General features: G+C 45.4%; 2 protein-coding genes across 3 annotated transcripts; one reads left to right on the top strand and one right to left on the bottom strand.

The window, feature by feature from the left end:
- Window positions 1-3,722: 3,722 nt before the first annotated feature.
- Window positions 3,723-13,739, bottom strand: ushbp1 (Usher syndrome 1C binding protein 1). 2 transcript variants are annotated; one of them, XM_076031232.1, is made up of 14 exons: window positions 13,455-13,731; window positions 12,573-12,796; window positions 12,339-12,475; window positions 12,039-12,202; window positions 11,807-11,950; window positions 11,274-11,521; window positions 10,458-10,598; window positions 9,624-9,712; window positions 9,328-9,463; window positions 8,616-8,856; window positions 7,234-7,395; window positions 6,065-6,156; window positions 4,418-4,540; window positions 3,723-4,283 (listed from the first exon to the last, which is right to left on the bottom strand). In XM_076031232.1, the coding sequence occupies exons 1-14, from the start codon at window positions 13,458-13,460 to the stop codon at window positions 4,121-4,123; spliced, it is 2,070 nt and encodes a 689-aa protein (XP_075887347.1). In that variant the 5' UTR covers window positions 13,461-13,731; the 3' UTR covers window positions 3,723-4,120. The 2 variants fall into 2 exon arrangements, with proteins under 2 accessions (XP_075887347.1, XP_075887348.1); XM_076031233.1 differs by lacking the exons at window positions 3,723-4,283; window positions 4,418-4,540 and adding an exon at window positions 4,608-4,816 and having other exon boundaries at window positions 13,455-13,739.
- Window positions 13,740-14,879: 1,140 nt separating this feature from the next.
- Window positions 14,880-19,240, top strand: babam1 (BRISC and BRCA1 A complex member 1). The gene is made up of 8 exons (XM_076031214.1): window positions 14,880-15,422; window positions 15,709-15,767; window positions 15,856-15,976; window positions 16,114-16,192; window positions 16,301-16,325; window positions 16,428-16,557; window positions 18,079-18,165; window positions 18,355-19,240. Exons 1-8 carry the CDS (start codon window positions 14,943-14,945, stop codon window positions 18,553-18,555), a joined length of 1,182 nt encoding a protein of 393 aa, XP_075887329.1. The 5' UTR covers window positions 14,880-14,942; the 3' UTR covers window positions 18,556-19,240.
- The last annotated feature ends 245 nt before the right edge of the window (window positions 19,241-19,485 follow it).

The following is a 19,485-nucleotide window of genomic DNA, read 5'->3' as shown; positions in this document are numbered from 1 at the left end:
ATGAGAAGAATGAGAAGAGTTCCACCCTGCGCTCGTCCAAACCCAGAATTAGAAGAAGAAGAAGAAGAAGAAGAAGAAGAAGAAGAAGAAGAAGAAGAAGAAGATTTTGATTTGATTTGATTTTTGAAAAATAACATTTATTTGCCGCTCTCATTTCCGTTCAATCAATCAAACTACGTAAATAAATAAATAATTAAATAAATAAATAATTTTCTTGTTGTTTTTTTACACAAGCACGTCGCTAAAAAATAGTTCCCCCTCTGTCACTGCACACAATGCACTGTTAAAAGTCCACATGTCACGAAAAAACTCCAAGTCCCCTGCCCTCCTGTAAAACATAAAAACCAATGCGCAGCCTGGACTGGATGAGTTTTTTACAGAAGAAGAAGAAGAAGAAGAAGAAGAGAAATCAGGCTGTTCTCATGCACTTTGTTTGCTTTTCTTATCTGCCCTTTTACTCCAGCGCGTGTTTCATCGCTCACGTAAGCCTTCAGCGCTTTCACCCTGAGACCGGCTCACATTAGGCTTTATCACACTCGTAGGTACATGAATCCAATAAAGAAAGTTAAGCTACCGAGTATCTTTTAATTTTGCCTGTTATAAAGGCCATTAAAAAGAATCCCGCTGGGCTCGTGCCCACACAGAGCTGCGTGTCGGAGGAAAACTGCACTCTTAAATCAAGACGTTTTCGACGTCTCTTTTCATATTTCACATTTGGTGGAACCTGACGATTAAACTGTGTGGGTTTGGCAACCCGCAGATGGAGCTCTTTTACTTTCATGTGGGAGAAAATTTGCAGGTCAATAAATTAAATGCAAGTTTTTGAGGCAAGCTCGTCAGTGTTTCTGTGCAGCGCTGCTTTGAACTGTGCTCTGTTTCAGAAACACAATTCATCTGTTTAGATGTGCAAGAAACCACAAGTAAAAAAAAACAATGTATGTATGTATGTATTTATGTATGTATGTATTTATGTATGTATGTATGTATGTATGTATTTATATATATATTCATTTTTGTTGTTGTTCCATGTTTGCCAACTTAAATAAAACTACTTTCTCACTTTTTAATAGAAGTTTTAAATTGTAATATTAATGTTTGACTGATTTTTTTTGCTGTAATTATTCTTGAGACAGTTTTTCTTAGCCCTGTATATTCGCACCTCTGTCCCTCTGTGTCGTATCCTGAGGTGGAGCGACCTCTCCGATACAGGAGCCACCCCCAGGGTTACGTTACGATCGAGTCTCCCGATCAACGAGAAAAAGACAAAATCCTTTAATTAACTCAAAAGCCAAGCGCAGATCTTACGGAGGGCGAGCGCTAAATGGAACGGTAATTGTATCATCTGCGCTAGTAGCATTCATTACAACAATAGCGACGGTGACCTGGGGCTCGGGGGGGGTGGTGTGATGGGGGGGGGGTGATTGGGACGCTCCCTCCGCTGTGACCTCTGCTCGGCAAGAGGGCAAGCTCAGGCAGGAGTCAGGGCGTCGGGGTCTCGACACCTCGTCTGGCGCTCTGAACTCTCCATTCACGAGCCGGCGCAACCTCCAGGCAGCGGCGTGACCCCGGTGGGCGTGACGCTCAACCTTTGCCTTAACCTCGTGACCGGCCGGTCGCAGCTGCAGCCGAGCGGCCCGGCCGGGTCAGGGCACGGGGTCGGCTGCACGTGGGGTGGGGGAGGGATGGGGGAGGGATGGGAGGTTGTTATGGGACGGTGCGTTCAAACTCAACTCGGGAAAAATAAAAGATGTTTTTTATTGCCTTTTTATTAAATTTTTATTACTTTTTTTTTAATTACTGTCAGTTAAATATTGCACATGTGTGTGTGTGTGTGTGTGTGTGTGTGTGTGTGTGTGTGTGTGTGTGTGTGCAGGAATTTAAAAGTAGAAAGGAGGCGTTTTTAGAGACGTTATTTCTAGTTCTCTCGCCTGCTAGACACCTCCTCACATATCCATTCATTCATCTAATTGTGCGTTTTGCATATGTTACGGCCGGGTGTCCTCTGGGTGTTCCAGCAGGTCAAGCGAGGACTCGTCCTGACTTGAGGTGTGACGTGTGTGTCCAGCCTTGTGATGAACCGATGTCCAATACATGGCCTGACCCCCACGCCCCCTCTTTGCCCTACCAGAGGGGCTGCAGGGACCAGCCTCCCAACCCCCCCACCCCGTGACATCAGGTAGGTGACGGATGCATGGGAACCCCTTCAGCGTTACACAATCAGCTCTGACGCTTTGTTAAGCGAGCCAGAAATCTTTCACATTCCGTGAAGGGACGTTGAAGGGTTTTTGGGGCTGAATGGCTGGTAAGCGTATAGTTGTCCTAAAATCTTTGGAGACAAATATTGCATATCTATAATATTGTGCATTCCTGGAGACATTGAATGTGATAAAACATCAACTTCAAGATAAGACAACCGATGCAGAGTGCTTGTTGTAACTGGCAAACTCTAAGGGCAAAATCAATCAGATTGGGTTGAATTAATGAAGATCTCATAAAAGCTTCCAAATTCATTTGTTGGCTCCGACTACAAGTTTCAGTGTTTGTTGATTTGCAAACTCCTAAAACAAAAAAACAAAACAAAAAAAGCACCTTTTAGTCATGTTGGTTGGATGGAATGACAGTGGAGAAAACAGAGAGCAGGATGAAAGTGCACAGAGAGACAAATGGGCTGACCGGACATTTTTGTGCACATCATGTGTGCTTTGGTCCTCCACCCTCACCCCACCCACCCCAACCCCCCGAACCCCCCTCCTGATCTTTGTCACGACAGCGGGTTCAGCCTCATAGAGTGCGGGAAGAGAGAGAGAGAGAGAGAGAAAAAAAAAAAGCAGGACATGTGCTCACTCGAGGTCAGTCCCAAAGTGCTCCGAGAGGTCAGTCCTTGAGCCTGCCTTGCAAATTCATGACTGCATGACAGCTGCCGCTTTGAAATGAGGCATGCGTCTTGTGATGTGTGACTCCTGTTAGACAAGTTAAGCGCTGGAATCCCGTTCACTTCGTCGGGAACTCAACCCCGGGGGTTAAAAAGGCAGAAGTCGTCAATGCTCTCTGTGTTCCGCTGCCTTGCTCACTGGAGCCTTTGTTCGCCTCTTAATGGCCGTAGTACAGTCTTAAATTGAGTTGCTCAACAAGGACGTGCAATTCGAGCGTTGTTTCCTCAGCAATTTGTGAAACTTAAGGAAGCCCCTCCCCACAAATCCCCGTCAATCACGATGAATTTTGGTTGCAGTTTGTTGAAAACGGCCTTGAACTAACAGCTGATGTGCGTCTCAGCCGACGTGCGTTAACTTGACTTGAGTTGCGTGACTTATTTGTACTCACTTGACCCGCAGTTGTTTAGTCAGCTGCCGACACATGTGGCCCATCTTGTTTGGGTCGTCGTTGTTGTTGTTGTTGTTGTTGTTGTTGTTGAAACATTTTTCTGTTGTGTGTGGATGACTGCGGCCGTTGTGGACAGCTCACAGAATCCCGGGACGACAATTCATTGACCAGGGAGGTCGTGTAAATCTGCCGCTGCCATTTGCTTTTGTGTCTTTTTGGTGTCAAACAAAAATGCAATTTGTTGCTGCTTTTACGATTGATTTTATTTTTGTTTTGGGTTAACTTTGAATAGATTTGTTAAATAATATCAACAGATGCCCTTCTATAGATGATGAAATAACTGCATACAATCTTCACTCTTTTTCTCAAATCTGCAATACCCAAAATCTGCTGCACGCTGCACTTCTGTGAGGCACCGCTGTGTTTTAAATGAGCAACATGCTACCACACTTCCAGCCGGCACCGTTGGTGTGAATTTAATGTGCAAACAATACCGCCTGCTATTCAGCTCTTCATGTTTGGGATTTTCAAAGAGGAAAGCATAGTATGAGACGATTGCGCGGCCTTTTGAATCTGCCATCTTGACCCATTACAAAACCAAACTTTAAGATGATTCAGTTTTCACTTCACTTTTTGAACTTTAGCTCCATTTCATCACCCGCAGTGGCGAAAGATAAAACAAGTCCTGCAAACCTCCTGCGTGTTTTACCAGCCCCAGTCATAAAAGTGCCACTATAACTGATTAGGACTGTTGGCCACGAGCTGATATTGGAGAAATATTGGAGCGCACTCCCAGGGGTCACAGCACTGTCTCCTCCCTCCTCCACTCCGAGGCCTCTGGAGCGGCTCGGTGAGCCTCGCTCTGCTGCTGGCTCTCGGCCATCGCCGCCACCTTCTGCTCCAGCCTCCACACCTGCTCCCGATACTTCCTGCGGATCTGCCTGTACGAGCTCAAGGCCTTGCTGCAGAGGAGTAAAAAAAAAAAGAAGCAATGGAGATGCTATTCAGCACTCTCACATTTACAGTTCAACAGCTCAGAACCACACATGGGCTGATTGGGTCCAACAGCGTGGACACACAGGCGGGAGGAGTTCACCTGTGAGCCTGCGTGAGCCGAGCGATCTGCTCTCCGTTGTCCCTCCTGCTGGAGCTGCTGTCGGACAGGGCCGTGTTTAGCGAGTCCTGGACTAAAGCCAGTCTCTTCTTCAGTGCTTGTTCCCTAAGGTCAAAGGTGAGATCACAGGACACACAACAAACTGGAGTTAAGAAATAAGTCCAGCAATGTTTAAACCAACTTGAGCGGGACACAGCTCCTGTTCTGGGAGCTCCAGTGGATATTTTGGCTGAAAATCTGGTGTTGATGTCACTGTCGAGAGGGTCAGAGACTGTTCGATGACGCCACGCGACCAACGTGAAGACACGTCAACGCAGTTCTCTTTCATCTGTTGTTTTAGTGACGTGGCTTGACCTCCATTGTTTGGAATTCATGTCTTCCCTGAAAGTCCAGAATGGTTTTGTGGATTTAAAAAAAAAAAAAAAAAAAAAGTCATCAGGGAGGGATGAGATTGCAATTTTAAGTGAACCGCCTCTTCAACCAAACTGCTCTCAGACACAGCGCTCTGAATTTGGAAAGAAAACAAAACAAAACAATCTGTCCAATGTTGTGTCTCCTTCTGTGACGCAGGAAAGTTTGGTCGGAAAGTTGGATGAGAAGCGCGGACTTGAGCACCGATCAAGCCTTTTCTATTGCTTGATGAGTTTTCCCCTCGCTGTGTGATCCTTGAGAAGCATCAGCAGTGCCGTCATACACTGGGAGGTATTCACCGTGCAGGGTCACATCTGACAAAGAATGCCCTCTGAAGCATGTGTTTGAAAGAACTCAAGGCCCTAAGCCCAAAGTCTACTTTCCTGCCAATAGTGTTTCCAAGCAACAGATAAAACCTGGCAACACATATCTCCATAGAATTTTTTGTACGTGTGTGTGTGTGTGTGTTTCTTTTTAACCCAGGTTGGTCTAGGTTGTGCTTTTATACTCCTCTCACTTTGTTTTGTAAATCTTTTTTATCTATAATTCTGAACGTGCACCTGGAGGGAAGTTGGAGCCACAGGTCCGCTGGCAGAGCAGTGGCTCGGTGGACAGTTCAAGAACATATGTATTGTTGCACACTAAACTGTGTTCTGTGTGGCGGCAGAGTGAATACTGACAGTGCTAATGTGAAGTGCTAATGGCCAAGTCATTCAGACTGGTCAGCATGTGCGACACAAAACACTTTTAGTCTCAGGCTTTGCAATGCAGCAACGGAATGTGAACAAATTCTTTTTGTTCAAAGCGTCCAGCTTTATTAAGTCAAGTAAATTTCTTGTAATGTCCTCCAGATCTGGTCGACGTGACAGTGACACCACAACACTGGTCCAACAAATTTCTCCGTGTTGTTTCACACCAAAAATGTGTCAAACTGCGATGACATTTCATCTCGGGAGGTTTTTTTATGGGCCTTCTTTGCCCTAAGACATTTGGTAACAATTACAGGGTTTCGAGCTTCTTTGCGGCAGCATTCATGATGGATGTGGTTGTCAATGGGTTTCTGCTCGGCCTCTACATTTATTTTGTGACTCTGGACTAGCATGCACGTAATAGTGGTCTCAGTAATTTGAGATTTCCTCCGTCTTCTGATTTTTTAAAAATGATCAGCATTGTGCGCCACAATTTCCACACTGGTCCTCAGATGTTTCAAAGTCTCACCTTTGCAGGACGGCCTGCAGCTCTTTCAGAATGGGTCTGGTTCCAGCAACATCCCCGGTACTGCCCAGCTTTGCTGCACTGTCACACAGCCTCTGGAACGTCACATACAATACAGTGTTGCTAAACAAATGCACACTAACCAGGACTTCATACTAAAAGAAGCATTAAAGTAGTAAAGCATTGTTGGCTGCAGTTGTTTTACCAGTTGATTTGTGTCCACTGGGTATACAACAGGTTCAACAATATTGTATGATATTTTTAATAACAAGGCTAAGCTAAACTAAGCTAAGATAAACTAAGCTAAGCTGCCCAATGGTGGCTGAATCTGAAATCTGCCCCTACTCACTGCATAGGCACTTTATAGGGGATCCACCATTTAGTAGTGGTGTCCAAATCCTGATCCAACATCAGTATGTATGTATGTAAACTGATGGTCACTAACCCGGCAATATATCCCACCATGCATTGCGCTCACACTAACCCAAAGGGAGAAAAGGCGAGACGAGCCAAGCACTGTTTTTTTCAATGTCAGAAGATTCTTATTGGTATAGTAAGTTCTTGGCACAAAAATCCATACATATATGTATTAATTATTATGTATACATAATCACTTTATATATATATAATTATTTATTACCACCTGCTGGCATGGTGTTTTAATAATGCAACCGTGATGACGTCATTAGCGGTGCCAAGAGCGGTGCCCGAAAGTTTTTTTGTGATTTTTAATTTGCCTAACGAGGGCGCTAAAACAGTGGTATGTGTGACTCCCCAGACTGGGAGTAGAGATCGAGTGGGTGGTTTCGGACACAGCCAGTGTTTTTGACCAGTCAAGGCTCTGACACGAAGACCTGAATCTGGGCTTTGGGCACCTTATAGTAACTTCCCACTGTTCACACAAACAGGTTTGAACAGCTTGGCCCCCGACGGTGGCGGAGGTGAGCGTTAAGGAGAGAATCTATGCTGCGATGACAGGACAGCCCAGCAGAGGACCTTGTGAACCTAAAATATCTCTCAGCCTGAAGGGATTCTGCTTTGGTAGGAGAGTGATTTCCCATGTGGAGCACCCAGATCTGAATCGGGTCTGCCACAGTAGACCCACGTCCTGCCCCCTCGCTGTTCAGTTCACCTTGACTCCGTCTCACTCGGCACGAGGGAGTCTGCCCTACCTGTTGTTCCGTCTTGCAGTCGTCCAGCTCCTCCCTGAGATTCTCTGCAACGAGACCACCTCCGGCCACCTCCTGGGCTTTCTGGGCCATTAGGCCCCACTCCAGACACCTCAGCTCTTTCTCCTTCAGGCGGATTAGAGCTCGCAGGTCCGACATCTCCCCCTAAACACAAGAAAATTGAAGGGTGAGTTTTTTGGTGACGGGGGAGAAAACAACACTCTTATTGACTGTTGTTTATCGGTTCATATCGCTAACTAGGTGCTGACCTATTGGTGACTAATCTACTCAAGACTATTGGCATCATGGAGGAGCAGGCACTAATGCTGTAGGTTTAGATGACCTCATGATGACAACAAACACCTTCCTTGTTTTCGTCCCATCTGCCAAGGAAATGATGTTGTCGCCTATTTCCAGTTCCCAGTGAGGCATTTCCTTCTCACACTTCTTCTCCGACACGTGGCCGGCAGTTATGATGTCATCTCTTGACACCTCCATATGAGCTGTGCCCATTCAAATTTCCAGTGGTGGATTCTCTCTTTTGTTTTCCTCAGGGAAAGTCATGTGTTTGATCTCAGCAGCGTCGTAGTACTTTCAATTCATGCTACATCAGCGTCACATGCCTGGAGAGCCACCAAGTGGTGAATGGCCCAACACGTGTCATAAACAGCCTTTATATACTGCAGTGTGAGCGAACTTTATCCATCCCATCCATCTTCTATGCCCGCTTTCTCCTGCGCTCAGGGTCGCGGGGGTTTTGCTGGAGCCAATCCCAGCTGTCATTGGGCGAAGGCCGGGTTACACCCTGGACAAGTCGCCAGTAATGGGAGAGCCACACAGAAAGACAAACAACCAGAACATTAAAAGATTTAAATTCAAGATTTTGACTGTTTGTTCCTACTACTTTGTCTCAAACCCTGTCTGGACAGTTGTGGCTTCTTATTAAAGGCCCCATATTGGACCAATTTTAAGGTTGTTATTCTTCATCCTGGAATCCATTGAAGAAGCCTCACATGATCCAAAGAGATCTGTATAAATTTGAGGAGAACTTCAGCTTTTTCTAAATCTGATGCTTTGTTGGACCTTTGAATGGAGGACAAGTCCAGGACGAGACGAGGTGGACTCGGAGGGCAGAAGAAAGGCCTGGGTGTTGTCTGTCAAAACTGTTTTCAACAGGCATACTTTCTGAAGTAATGGAACAACCTACAGTAGGAAAATGTCTTTTTTTTTTTTCCTCATGTCTACAGAGTTCACTGACTGAATAGAGACACATTACTCTTTGAAAACAATGGTAAGGAGAGTTTGATATAATATGTGACCTTCAGAACAGCCATCTATTGCTGCCATGTGTTTTTACTGTCAATACTAAACCTGGAGGGTCCTACCCTGACAGAGATGAACTCATAGAGGAGTGACGTCTTTTCTTTTTTCCCATCGGGCCCCCTGGAGCTGTCCTTCGCCGTGGTTCCTCTTGTTTTGGGAGCCGTTTCATCCTCAACTGCCGGGCTGCTCTTTGGGAGACAGATGGCTGCTTTGTCCCTCTTCAGGTGTTCAATTTTCTGACGCAGAGCAACCTCCCGTTCCATCTGCTCAGGTGTGCTGAGAGGTTGGTGAACTGAAAGTGGGCTTAAAAATAAATAAAATAAATAAACAAAAGTCAAGTTTTTCTTACAATTTCTATCTTTGATTGAGACATCTTCTAGTATTTGTTTTGTTTTGTTTTACCTTTCCTATTTAATAAACCTTAACAGTGGCATCGGACACAAGGAAAATGTATTATATTTAATATTTAATATATTTTGTACCAACTGCTATGTACTTTAATTAACGTAAACGGAAGAATTGCGGGGCTTAAAGCAACGCCATGGGGTCTTCAGTCTTGAAATTATATTTTAGAACCACTTGGCAGTTCATTGACTCCTGATCGGAAGAACGTTGCCCCCTGCCAACGGCACAGCACTCCCTGCTGGCCTGCTTGGACTAAATCATAAATAATATCTTTGGTTGGGAAGATGATTTTGAAGCCGTTATTTGAAGGCAGGAAAGTGCACAGCTCTGCGCTGAATGCTCTGAAAGACTGCTTGAAAAAAAATTCACCTCTGTCCAGTGCGACTCCTCGTCTGCGTCTCCTCAGTGACCCCTGCTGTTGAGAACGAGGTGGACAGCTCCTCAGTTCCCATTTTCCCCAGCAGGGCTGACGACCTGTCAGGCTGCTGCCCATCACTGTCTGCCTCTGATAAGAGGAAAAAGCTCAGTCAGTCTGCTCCACTGCGTAGTGTGCGTGTGTGCGTGCGTGTGCTTGAATGTCACGCATACCCACGGCGAACAGTAAGCGAGTGAGTGTGTGTTTGTTCAGAGAGGTAGGCAGCGTTACGAGTTGCTATTTTGAACACCTGCTGAGCGAGTCTGCGGTGGAACGCTTTGCTGCTCCTTGGCATCGTAAAGGGAGAGCAGCTCGCCGTAGGCCTCTTCGCACTCCTCGCTGTCAATCACAAGCACAGACACGACGCAGCCACGCTAGGTGAGAACAGTTGGCAAGTGCGATGCTTCTGACTTGCACGTGTTGGTTATTGTAAGGGGGGGGGCGGGTGCTCACCGCGGACGGACTGACCCACAGACAGTGTTGGGAAGATTACTTTGCAAATGTAACCGATTACAATTACATATTACCCTACTGAAAATGTAATAGTAGTGTAACTATTTCAATTTCTTTATCAAAGTATTGTGACTAATTACATTTGATTATATTTTGATTACTTTTCTAAATTTTTAATAAAATTTTCTCAAATGCTTGGACCTTTTTTTTTTTTTTTTTTTTTTTACTGCGAGATCATTCTTTTCTCTCGTCATCGCATTTCTTTCATCTATGCAGAGTATTTTTTTATACTTGCAGCACTGGAACGCGTTTTTAACGGACGTTGTTGCTCCAAGTTCGAAATTGTGAAAGAGTGCATGAGAAAACCATAAACATAAACATAAAATGATTAAACACAAAAGCCCAGCCTTTTTTCTTTTTTTTTTTTTGTAAAAATTGGTCAAATGTAATTAAAACTGTAATCATGAACAGTTCCTCAAGCAAGTGTAATTTAATTGCACATTTTGTCCAGGCATGTAACTGATTACAATGCTTTTTAGTTGATAACTGATAACTTATTATTACTGCCCAACGCTGCTCATGGAGTCGTGTCCTGTGTTTGTGTGTCAGGTGTGGGGCTGCGTGTGCGTACCTGTATCTGAGAGCCACCTGCAGAGCGGAGCAGTCGGCCTCCAGTCTGCTCACTGAGACACTCATCTGCTCCGACTCTGCCTTCTTTCGCTCCAGAGCTGCAGTCAGCTGCTCATTTTTGGCCCTCAGCCTCTCGATGCATCTGAGATGATGAGGAGAGCAAGACCATGTTTTGAAAAGAAAATTAAAAAAAAGGGCTGTGGCCAAATTTCATCTGTTATTTGACAACAAGAACAAACTGTCAGAGGTCATAAAGTATAAAGTGTTAGCAGACTAAAATGTGATTTAAAATGTGAGTGTGGCTCTCTAACCAGCTAATCATAGATTGGATACAAAACAATCAACTCAGAGCTGTGTAGCAGAAAAATAGTTGGAAGTCAACCAGCAAAAATCAGAGGTTGAGGTCAGATGTGCTCTGTCGATTTTTACTCTGTCAACTTATTCCACTTCCACCAGGGAGTTCTAATGGACAAACTGTCCCTCATCTTGAGTACACTTAGCATTTCAATGTGCACTGAATTCAGTTTGCATTACCATGACAACACTTTTTCCAACTTAAGCTGCAATGCACGCAGCCTCTTTATCAGTTAAATACATTCTTCTTTTTTGGGGTTCAAGTCAAAATAGCTGCAGAAACGAGATCCTTGGATTGCAGTTTCAACCTAGCCTCACCTTCACATGTCCTTCTCTATTCCAGGTACTGAGACCCGCATCCAATGCAATGCAAATTGTTATATTAACATTTCATATTGTCAGCGGCCGACAATCTTTCGAGGGAATACAAACAAACTAGTGCAACGTTAGAAACCTGGTCCACCTGCTCAGCCGCTCCGTCTCAGGGTCCAGGCTGATGGGGCTGGAAGTGGGACTGAAGGGGGGAAGCGAGCCCAGAGGAGGGCCGTCCCCACCCATACACAGCGGGGCTACAGCCCTGGCTGCTCTCCTGTGGAGAAGGGGAGAACCAGGGAAGGGAGGAGAGGCCCAGTCTGGGCCGAGCGCTCCGGGTGTGGCCCAGTAGGATGGAGAGCGACTGCCTGACCTCCAGCCTTTATGGAGGCCGGCAAGCTGGGAAAAAAATAGAGAAATGTGAAAAATTTCAACAAAAAAACAAATATGTGCCATGTTTTGATTTTTTGAAAAAAAGTTCATTGTGATGATGATGATGACTATGATGCATAGGTAAACTCAAGACCTGAACTTGTTTACAAGAATTCCAAGAATTTACACTGATTAATTTTTGCAATTTTAGCTTACACACACACATGGAAGTCAATCCATGTGTGTGCTCTATGTGGATTTTCTTTTTTCTTTTATTTATTTGCCTCATCTCCTTCTATCAACTTGTCCCACCTTCCTCTCTTCCGACCCCGGGCTCATGAGGCTCTGCTGTCTCTCGAGTTCATTCTGAGATTCCATGATGTCCCCTGGGAACGGATCCTTCTGTACTCCTGAGGAGCAGGAAATCCCAAACTCTCTCTCCATGTCTTCCAATATCTGCGACCAGTACAAGCACCATTTTGGCTTAAATGACTTGTGCAAAACAGCAAAAACAAACAAGCAAAAAAGGTGACAGTGTAACCACCTGAGTGGCCTTCACCCGGCTCTCCTGGGCGGCTCTCATGTGCTCTCTTTGCTTGACCTGATCAGAGGCTGTGATTGGAGCTGCCCAAGACCTTTTGACGCTGATGGAGTCCTCCACTGACGATAACACCTCCTGTAGCTTAGTCCACACCACACTACCTCCCCCTAGTGACCAAAATGTTTAACACACTCAACATTTTTAGTCGTTCAGCGTTGACTCTACACTTTAAAGGGCACATTATTAGCATGAATTCATACTAGCACTCGGTGCTTTTAAAACAAATGCGAGGTAATGCCGAACCTCGGCCAGGGGGTGGTGGTTTCGATGTGAAAGCAGAAGCATTGTTCCTCTCTGGGCTGCTAGGAGGCAGTCTGGGGGACAAGAGGTCTGGGACCAGAGGCCTGCATGGAGTTGCTGCCCTTAAATCTCCTGGTTCACTGTAGGATACAGAAGCAACAAATCACAATGTAATCTACCTATCTATCTATCTATCTATCTATCTATCTATCTGTCTATCTGTCTCTGTTACGCCACCTTGGTGCCTTTAACGATCCCATCTTCTTGTTCAGTTCGGCTATGATGCTCAGCAGCGTGCCCATCTCAGCCTCGCACTGCGCCAGCTCGGCAGGTGAGGGCCCGAGGTTGGCGGCGGGGTCCGAGCCCTCTGAGTCAAAGCTCATCTGATCAGTGGGTGTCATCATGTCCCTGTCAGACCTCGACCCGGCATCTAAACTGTCGCATCGGACCAGATTGAAATCCTGGAGTAGAAAATACACGTTGATTTCAGGCAAAGTTCATATTTCAGTCGATATTTTTGCATGATATTTTCTTATAATGAATTAAATTAGTCAAAAGAAAATGGTTATTTATTAAACATGCAACTCTCACATGATAAATAATGTGCAACAGTGTCCTTCAACCAGACACGGTCGCTGCTATTTAGCTGCTATTGTTTTAAGGAACGGAAGCGGTGGAAACTAAAACATCCTGAGATCCAACTTCCTTCCTGGGAAGCGTTTGCGAACTAAAACGTGTTTTGTTTTGTACAAAGAATGTCAGATGAACGCCATGCACATATCTGCATATATTTAAACTGTGTCCAAAAAGTACAGTCTGTGTGGTGATTACTCGGGCTTATGAACTAATTTCTCATGTATTTTACAATACATCTCGGCTCCCATGAAGTTCTACCGAGTGCTAAACGGTTTCAACAAGCGAGCGTGTTATGGCGAAATGCAGTTTAAACTGGATTATGTATTTATCAAACATCCACAGTTTATGGGATGTTTTTTTTAGGATGACACTTGCACTAGAATAGAGGCATATCTTCCAACTCACTGGTGCTCTGAGCCACATGCGTCACATGGACACTTGAAAATCCATGTGACACATTATTTTTAAAACAAGCACACTTACCTCCATAGTTCCAGATCCCGGTGTCTCTGGTTTCTGCTGTGTCTGCTCAAGGATTATATTTTTAAAAAACAAAAATCAGCCAAAATGACGGAAAGCTTTCTTCAGTCCAGTTTCCTTTTTCTTTTTTTGCTCTGTTATTTTCCACAAATTGCTCACTCACTGCCGTCAGTCCTCCGCATGTGTGTGCTCAGTGTAATGAGTGAAGTAAGTGGAAAACACTCAGACAGCCTCCCCCACCCATTGCCTGTCACTCTGCGTCCTTTCCTGTTTTGTCCACTGCAAGCGGCAATCCATAAATTCTCCACTGACTCCAGTGCTGCTCTGAACAAACAAACTCACGATGAAGCTGAGAAAAGAAAAATTTGTTCAAATAGAATTTGATCCATTTACTCTATTTTGTACAAATATGGCCAGGCGTGGTCTCACTGGGAGGGGATGGGTACAGTTGGGTATGGGTATAAATCTATACATTTGAATTTATATAAATATTGAGAGTAATTATTGTAATTATTTTATTACTATAATTTTGTCTTCTTTTTTTTTTTAAAGACTTTTAAGCACATTTTCTAATATGTATTTTAAACATAATGTATTTATTCAACGTTGTTATTTGTTAAATAATCTTTTCAAGTATAACGTTGCCCTACATTGAACTGACAGAGTTTTAAATCTCTTGTAAGTAAGATGCAAAATTCGCCTTGCCAATATTTTCGTACGTGCGTGCGCGCGCGCCCACAACCCCTTTTCGATTTGGAAAAGGCCATCCTTTACAACAACAAACTAGGGATCGTACAAGTTAAATTGGGCCTACGGATTTACCACTTAGCAAGTACTCCACTACCCACAATGCCAGCGCACTTCGCAGTTCCGGTTACGGCCACTTCCGGTAAGGAAGTTCTCTGGTCAAAACAAATGTTGGCCCGTAGTCGCGATGCCTCGGAACTTTGAATGAGTGCCTGTTTATTTCATTAGGAAAAAGTTCACCGTTTTTTTTTAAAACCGGTAAGTCAAGTTTCGACTATGAAGTTCGAACAATCTCAATACAATACATTTTCGATTGTTTTTAAGTTGTCCTGTCAGCTAGCTAATGCTAGCCTATAATTCTTACTGCGCTGTCACCTGCCAGTTTGGGTTTCTGAACGCGACCCCAGTTATTGTTCATAAGACTTGAAGCACGAGTATGGCGATAGTATCGCGGCTTCCTTGCGTGCTGTGTCGGAATGGAAACTAATAATCACCAGCACCAGTAGGCAACCGTGGTATCTCCGGGCAACACGCAGCTTCACGTGCAGAATGCCCGAATGTTGAGAAGATCCTTATTTACGCACGCTGTGGTTGTCTTTCTCTGTCGTCCAGAGATGAATTGCAAATGAATCATTAGCGGAAGCAGCTGTAAAACATCGGGGAACTCGTTATCTTCCTCAGGAAGACCAGCTTGCCCCCCCCTCCCCCCAGCAGCCACCCGTCATCTCGTCTGGCTGTGCATCGATGGAGACCCCAGAGCCTGGTCCTGCCGATGGAGAGGAGCTCCTGGTGGACCTGCGACCGCGGACTCGCTCCAATCCAGAGGGAGCGGAGGACCGTCGCAGCAGCACGGGCAGCCTCGGTGGAAACGGCAACCCCAGCATGACGCAGCCCGCGGTGGGCAGCCGTGTTGAGGGAGAGGGTGAAGCTTCGACCAGCGACAGTCCTCCGAGTGTCGCCACCACCATCACCATCACCACCTCCACCACCGCCACCACAGTGTCCACAGCTGCGGCCCAGGCCGCGGCCCCCGCCGCGGTCGTGACAGCGGGTTCCTCGCTGTCCACCGCAGCTTCTGCTTCCAAAGAGCGGCCCAAGCTGACGCCACCTCAGCAGCAGCAGCAGCAGCAGCAGCAGCAGCAGCAGACCTCCGGGACAACCCCTGTGCCTCCACCCACGGAGTACCAGATCCGAGTTCCTCGTGTGAACTGTCCGGAGAAAGTGGTAGGTCCATGTCACAGGAGGTGAACTTGAAGCTTTTCCTGTTGGCACGTTTTTTGTTTTAATTGTTTAGACTTTTGTGTTCATTATTATTTTTTGACACAAGGGGGCAGCAGATGGGAAACGAACATATTTTGGTTGCACATAGGTGAGCGTGCTTCTCCCAACTGCTGCCACCTTGTGTCAAAAAATAATAATGAACGTTATGTCTTATCAATAAAAAGCAATAACGTGCCGACACTAAATAAAACAGCTTCCACAGGTTTTACACTTTTTTTGTACCCCCCAGATCATCTGCTTAGACCTCTCAGAGGAAATGTCATTGCCAAAGTTGGAGTCCTTTAACGGGTACAACATACTCAGATAGTCAATAATCATTATTCTTTACGATTGCTATGTTCTACTCCTACCGTAATTTGACTGTTTGTCTGTTCAGGTCAAAAACAAACGCCCTTAACATTTGCCAGAAGATGATTGAGATGTTTGTTAGAACGAAACACAAGATTGATAAGCGACACGAGTTTGCCCTGGTAGTCGTCAACGATGACGCTCTGTGGGTGAGTGGAAAAACAATTTATCTTGCATTGAAGTTTCACACAGTACACACACTCGGTTTTGGATCAACATACGAACTATGTCCTTGAGTATTGTCTTTTCTTTTGCTAATTTCTGTGTCTGTTTTCATGTCCTTCAGTTATCGGGCTTCACCTCTGACCCCAGGGAGCTGTGCAGCTGTCTGTATGACCTTGAGACTAATGTGTGCGAGTCCTTCAGTATCCTTTTAGCAGGAGCCAACCTCTTAAACAATCCCAATAAAACACCTTTTTCAGGTTTTAAATGGAAGCTTTAAAAAGTTCTTGTGCCTTAACGTCCCACTGCAGACCTGGAAGATCTTCTTAACGTAATGTAAGTACTGTCCAAATCTGAACAGTCTCATTGTGTATTTTCCAAAAGGGTTGAATAGGATGGTCAGTGCTCATCATCACCGTCTCTGTGTTTTCTTTGTAGCCGTCAGAAGATCGAGCTGCCGCTGATGGAGAATGTTCAGACCGTCCCTCCTCCATACGTGGTGCGAACTGTGCTCATCTACAGCCACCATGTGGGACAGCTGCAGTTCAACCCCTCTGAGGCTTTTAGTGTAAGTACAAAAACACTGGAAAATTATTAAATAAATAAAAAGATCCCTTTCTTACATTTTTTACAAAGATAAATGTTCTGATGTCTGAGGGTGGTGACTGTGTTGAGAGCAGTGTTTCTCAAAGTGGGTGGCACAGAGTCACGTCTGGGGGGTGCGAAACACTGGGTGGGAGGGAGACGGGACATGAAAAATCTTCTTCCTCCAAGGTGGGGCGTGACAGAGAAAGTTTGAGAACCACTGCCCTAATGCCATGCAAGTCTATGGGGTCAAAAGTCAACTTTGTCCTAGAGACGTGGGACCACTTGCAGGTTCATCGGGATCCCTCAAGACACAGCCACGTCAAATTTGGGGCTTCTAGCCCATGAGGAACCCCGAAACCCTAACCCTAATTCCAGCAGTAACCCTAACCCTAACCCTAACCCTAATTGCAGCCTTATCGCTAACCCTAATGTCATGCAAGTCTATGGGGTCAAAAGTCAACTTTGTCCTAGAGACGTGGGACCACTTGCAGGTTCATCAGGATCCCTCAAGACACAGCCACGTCAAATTTGGGGCTTCTAGCCCATGAGGAACCCCGAAACCCTAACCCTAATTCCAGCAGTAACCCTAACCCTAACCCTAATGCCATGCAAGTCTATGGGGTCAAAAGTCAACTTTGTCCTAGAGACGTGGGACCACTTGCAGGTTCATCGGGATCCCTCAAGACACAGCCACGTCAAATTTGGGGCTTCTAGCCCATGAGGAACCCCGAAACCCTAACCCTAATTCCAGCAGTAACCCTAACCCTAACCCTAACCCTAATTGCAGCCTTATCGCTAACCCTAATGTCATGCAAGTCTATGGGGTCAAAAGTCAACTTTGTCCTAGAGACGTGGGACCACTTGCAGGTTCATCAGGATCCCTCAAGACACAGCCACGTCAAATTTGGGGCTTCTAGCCCATGAGGAACCCCGAAACCCTAACCCTAATTCCAGCAGTAACCCTAACCCTAACCCTAATGCCATGCAAGTCTATGGGGTCAAAAGTCAACTTTGTCCTAGAGACATGGGACCACTTGCAGGTTCATCGGGATCCCTCAAGACACAGCCACGTCAAATTTGGGGCTTCTAGCCCATGAGGAACCCCCTGGGGGGGGGCATGAAAAATGTTCTTCCTCCAAGGTGGGGCGTGACAGAGAAACCCTCTCTGTCACCACCAGTTTAGAGCCACAGTCTAAACAGAATTAACATAATAAGAGCTCTGCTGTCAACAAGGAATGAGCCAATTAAACAAAACTAGGGTGAAAAAGTTTTAACATGATTCTTCTTGCTCGGTGATATTACCAAGGTGGTTGTTCCTTATGGGCTATACCCCTTCCCACCACCAGGGGATGATCAAGGTATTTTGACCAAAGTGTCCGGGGGTTTCCACACCATCTGTAATTTAAAGTACAATTTCTCGTCGATGTTTCGGTCCAGATTCATAAGTGTTCTGAGTGACACGTTAAGCTGAACGACTGCTTGCTGTTGTTTCAATTGACAGAAGATGATGCAGTCCCCGTACTTTTTCTTTGACGTCGTCTATCTGCACAACGGGGTGGAGGAGGCCGGGGACGAGACCGGCTGGAGGGTAAGTGAACAAAGACGAGAATGTCACAGTTATGTTTTGTGAATTATAGCAGAATGCACGGCCATCTGAAGGAGGGAGAGAGTCTGAGAATATCCAGAAGCTGCCACAGAGCCAGAAGACGCAACACTCCATGGAAATATGTTTTTCACACTCGCTGCTGCATTTCCCTTGTGTGTCCTCCGTCTCCAGGACAATTACACCTCATTTTGCAGCCTGGACTCAAAGGGAATGTGTTACCGCTTTGAGGTTTCCCTGAGCGGACCCGCCATCGAGCTGCACAACTGCATGGCCAAACTCCTGGCTCATCCTTTACAGAGACCATTCCAGAGTCATGCTTCCTACAGCCTTCTGGAGGGGGACGACCCCCAGGACATTGAGGCAGCTGTCTAACATGCCACTCAGAGAGACCTGCTGGTCTGAAAACACACCCTGCATTTACTCAGAAGGACAGGGTTCCTCACCCAAGAGTTGTTGTTTTTTTTTAGTGAGCTGTTGCACAGCAATAATTCCTTAGAATTGAAAATGTCCTTTCCTGGTCTTAAATCATTGACTGTGAGCTGTTGATTTTTCTTTGATTTGCAGAGCCACAGCATCCTCTGTTTGTTTTCGACGTAGCACTGGGCTGGAGGTGTTGGTGATGAGATGAAGGGTGGAAATGAAAGAAACAGTGGCTGAAATCACTGGCCTGCTAGAAATAATGATCTCAGGTTGCACTGGTCTGTAAGGGTGAAAACGGGTCAAGCCAGCCTGGTCACTGTGTCTCTCCAGCTGTTACAGACAAGCAGCATCTCGTCTACTGTCGTGTTGCCTTTTTTTTTATTTTTCTATTCTTTTCATCGCTTTTTGACCTCAAAACTTTGCATTCAACTGCCCTTTTTTCCTCCTCAGTCATTTGCCATCTTGGTGTGTCACATAGACAGTGGATGAATGTACGGTGATGTTGGTGTGGCACTGATGGATGATGTGTGAAAAAGGCCCCTTGTACTGCCGGTGTCGCTGCACTTGAAACACAATGTACAGATGAGCTTGTTGAAGCGATTTCCTGATATGAAAATAAAGGCACGTTTAATTTTAACGACCCAACGCGTCTTATGTGCTCCCTGGTCTCTGGTCAGGAGGGGGCGCCAAATCCCATCTCCGAACGAGTTGGGAAGGCACAGCATTGTACACACAAAATAATTATTTTTTCAGTCTATTGTTATTATTAGACACGTGTTTTTCTTTGCTTTTTTTCTGGTTGGATCGGGTTTGCATGTTTCTTCTTCTCTTACTCTTAAACCTCGCTACTTATATAATTGTCCAATATCTGGAAGTCTGTGT

The sequence above is a fragment of the Nelusetta ayraudi genome, unplaced genomic scaffold (genome assembly GCF_046127955.1).
Source record: "Nelusetta ayraudi isolate G7.1 ecotype Tasmania unplaced genomic scaffold, CSIRO-AGI_Nayr_v1 ptg000032l, whole genome shotgun sequence".
NCBI classification, from domain to species: domain Eukaryota; kingdom Metazoa; phylum Chordata; class Actinopteri; order Tetraodontiformes; family Monacanthidae; genus Nelusetta; species Nelusetta ayraudi.
This window is presented reverse-complemented; position numbering and strand designations above follow the sequence as displayed.

Coding starts and splice junctions, on each gene's coding strand:
- ushbp1 (XM_076031232.1), bottom strand. Junction 10,599..11,273: donor GAGACGGAGCGGCTGAGCAG/GTGGACCAGGTT, acceptor TCATCATCTCAG/ATGCATCGAGAGGCTGAGGG. Junction 9,464..9,623: donor ACCGCAGACTCGCTCAGCAG/GTGTTCAAAATA, acceptor TCCTCTTATCAG/AGGCAGACAGTGATGGGCAG.
- babam1 (XM_076031214.1), top strand. CDS start 14,943: ATGGAGACCCCAGAGCCTGGTCCTGCCGATGGAGAGGAGCTCCTGGTG. Junction 15,977..16,113: donor TCAACGATGACGCTCTGTGG/GTGAGTGGAAAA, acceptor CATGTCCTTCAG/TTATCGGGCTTCACCTCTGA. Junction 16,558..18,078: donor ACCCCTCTGAGGCTTTTAGT/GTAAGTACAAAA, acceptor TTCAATTGACAG/AAGATGATGCAGTCCCCGTA.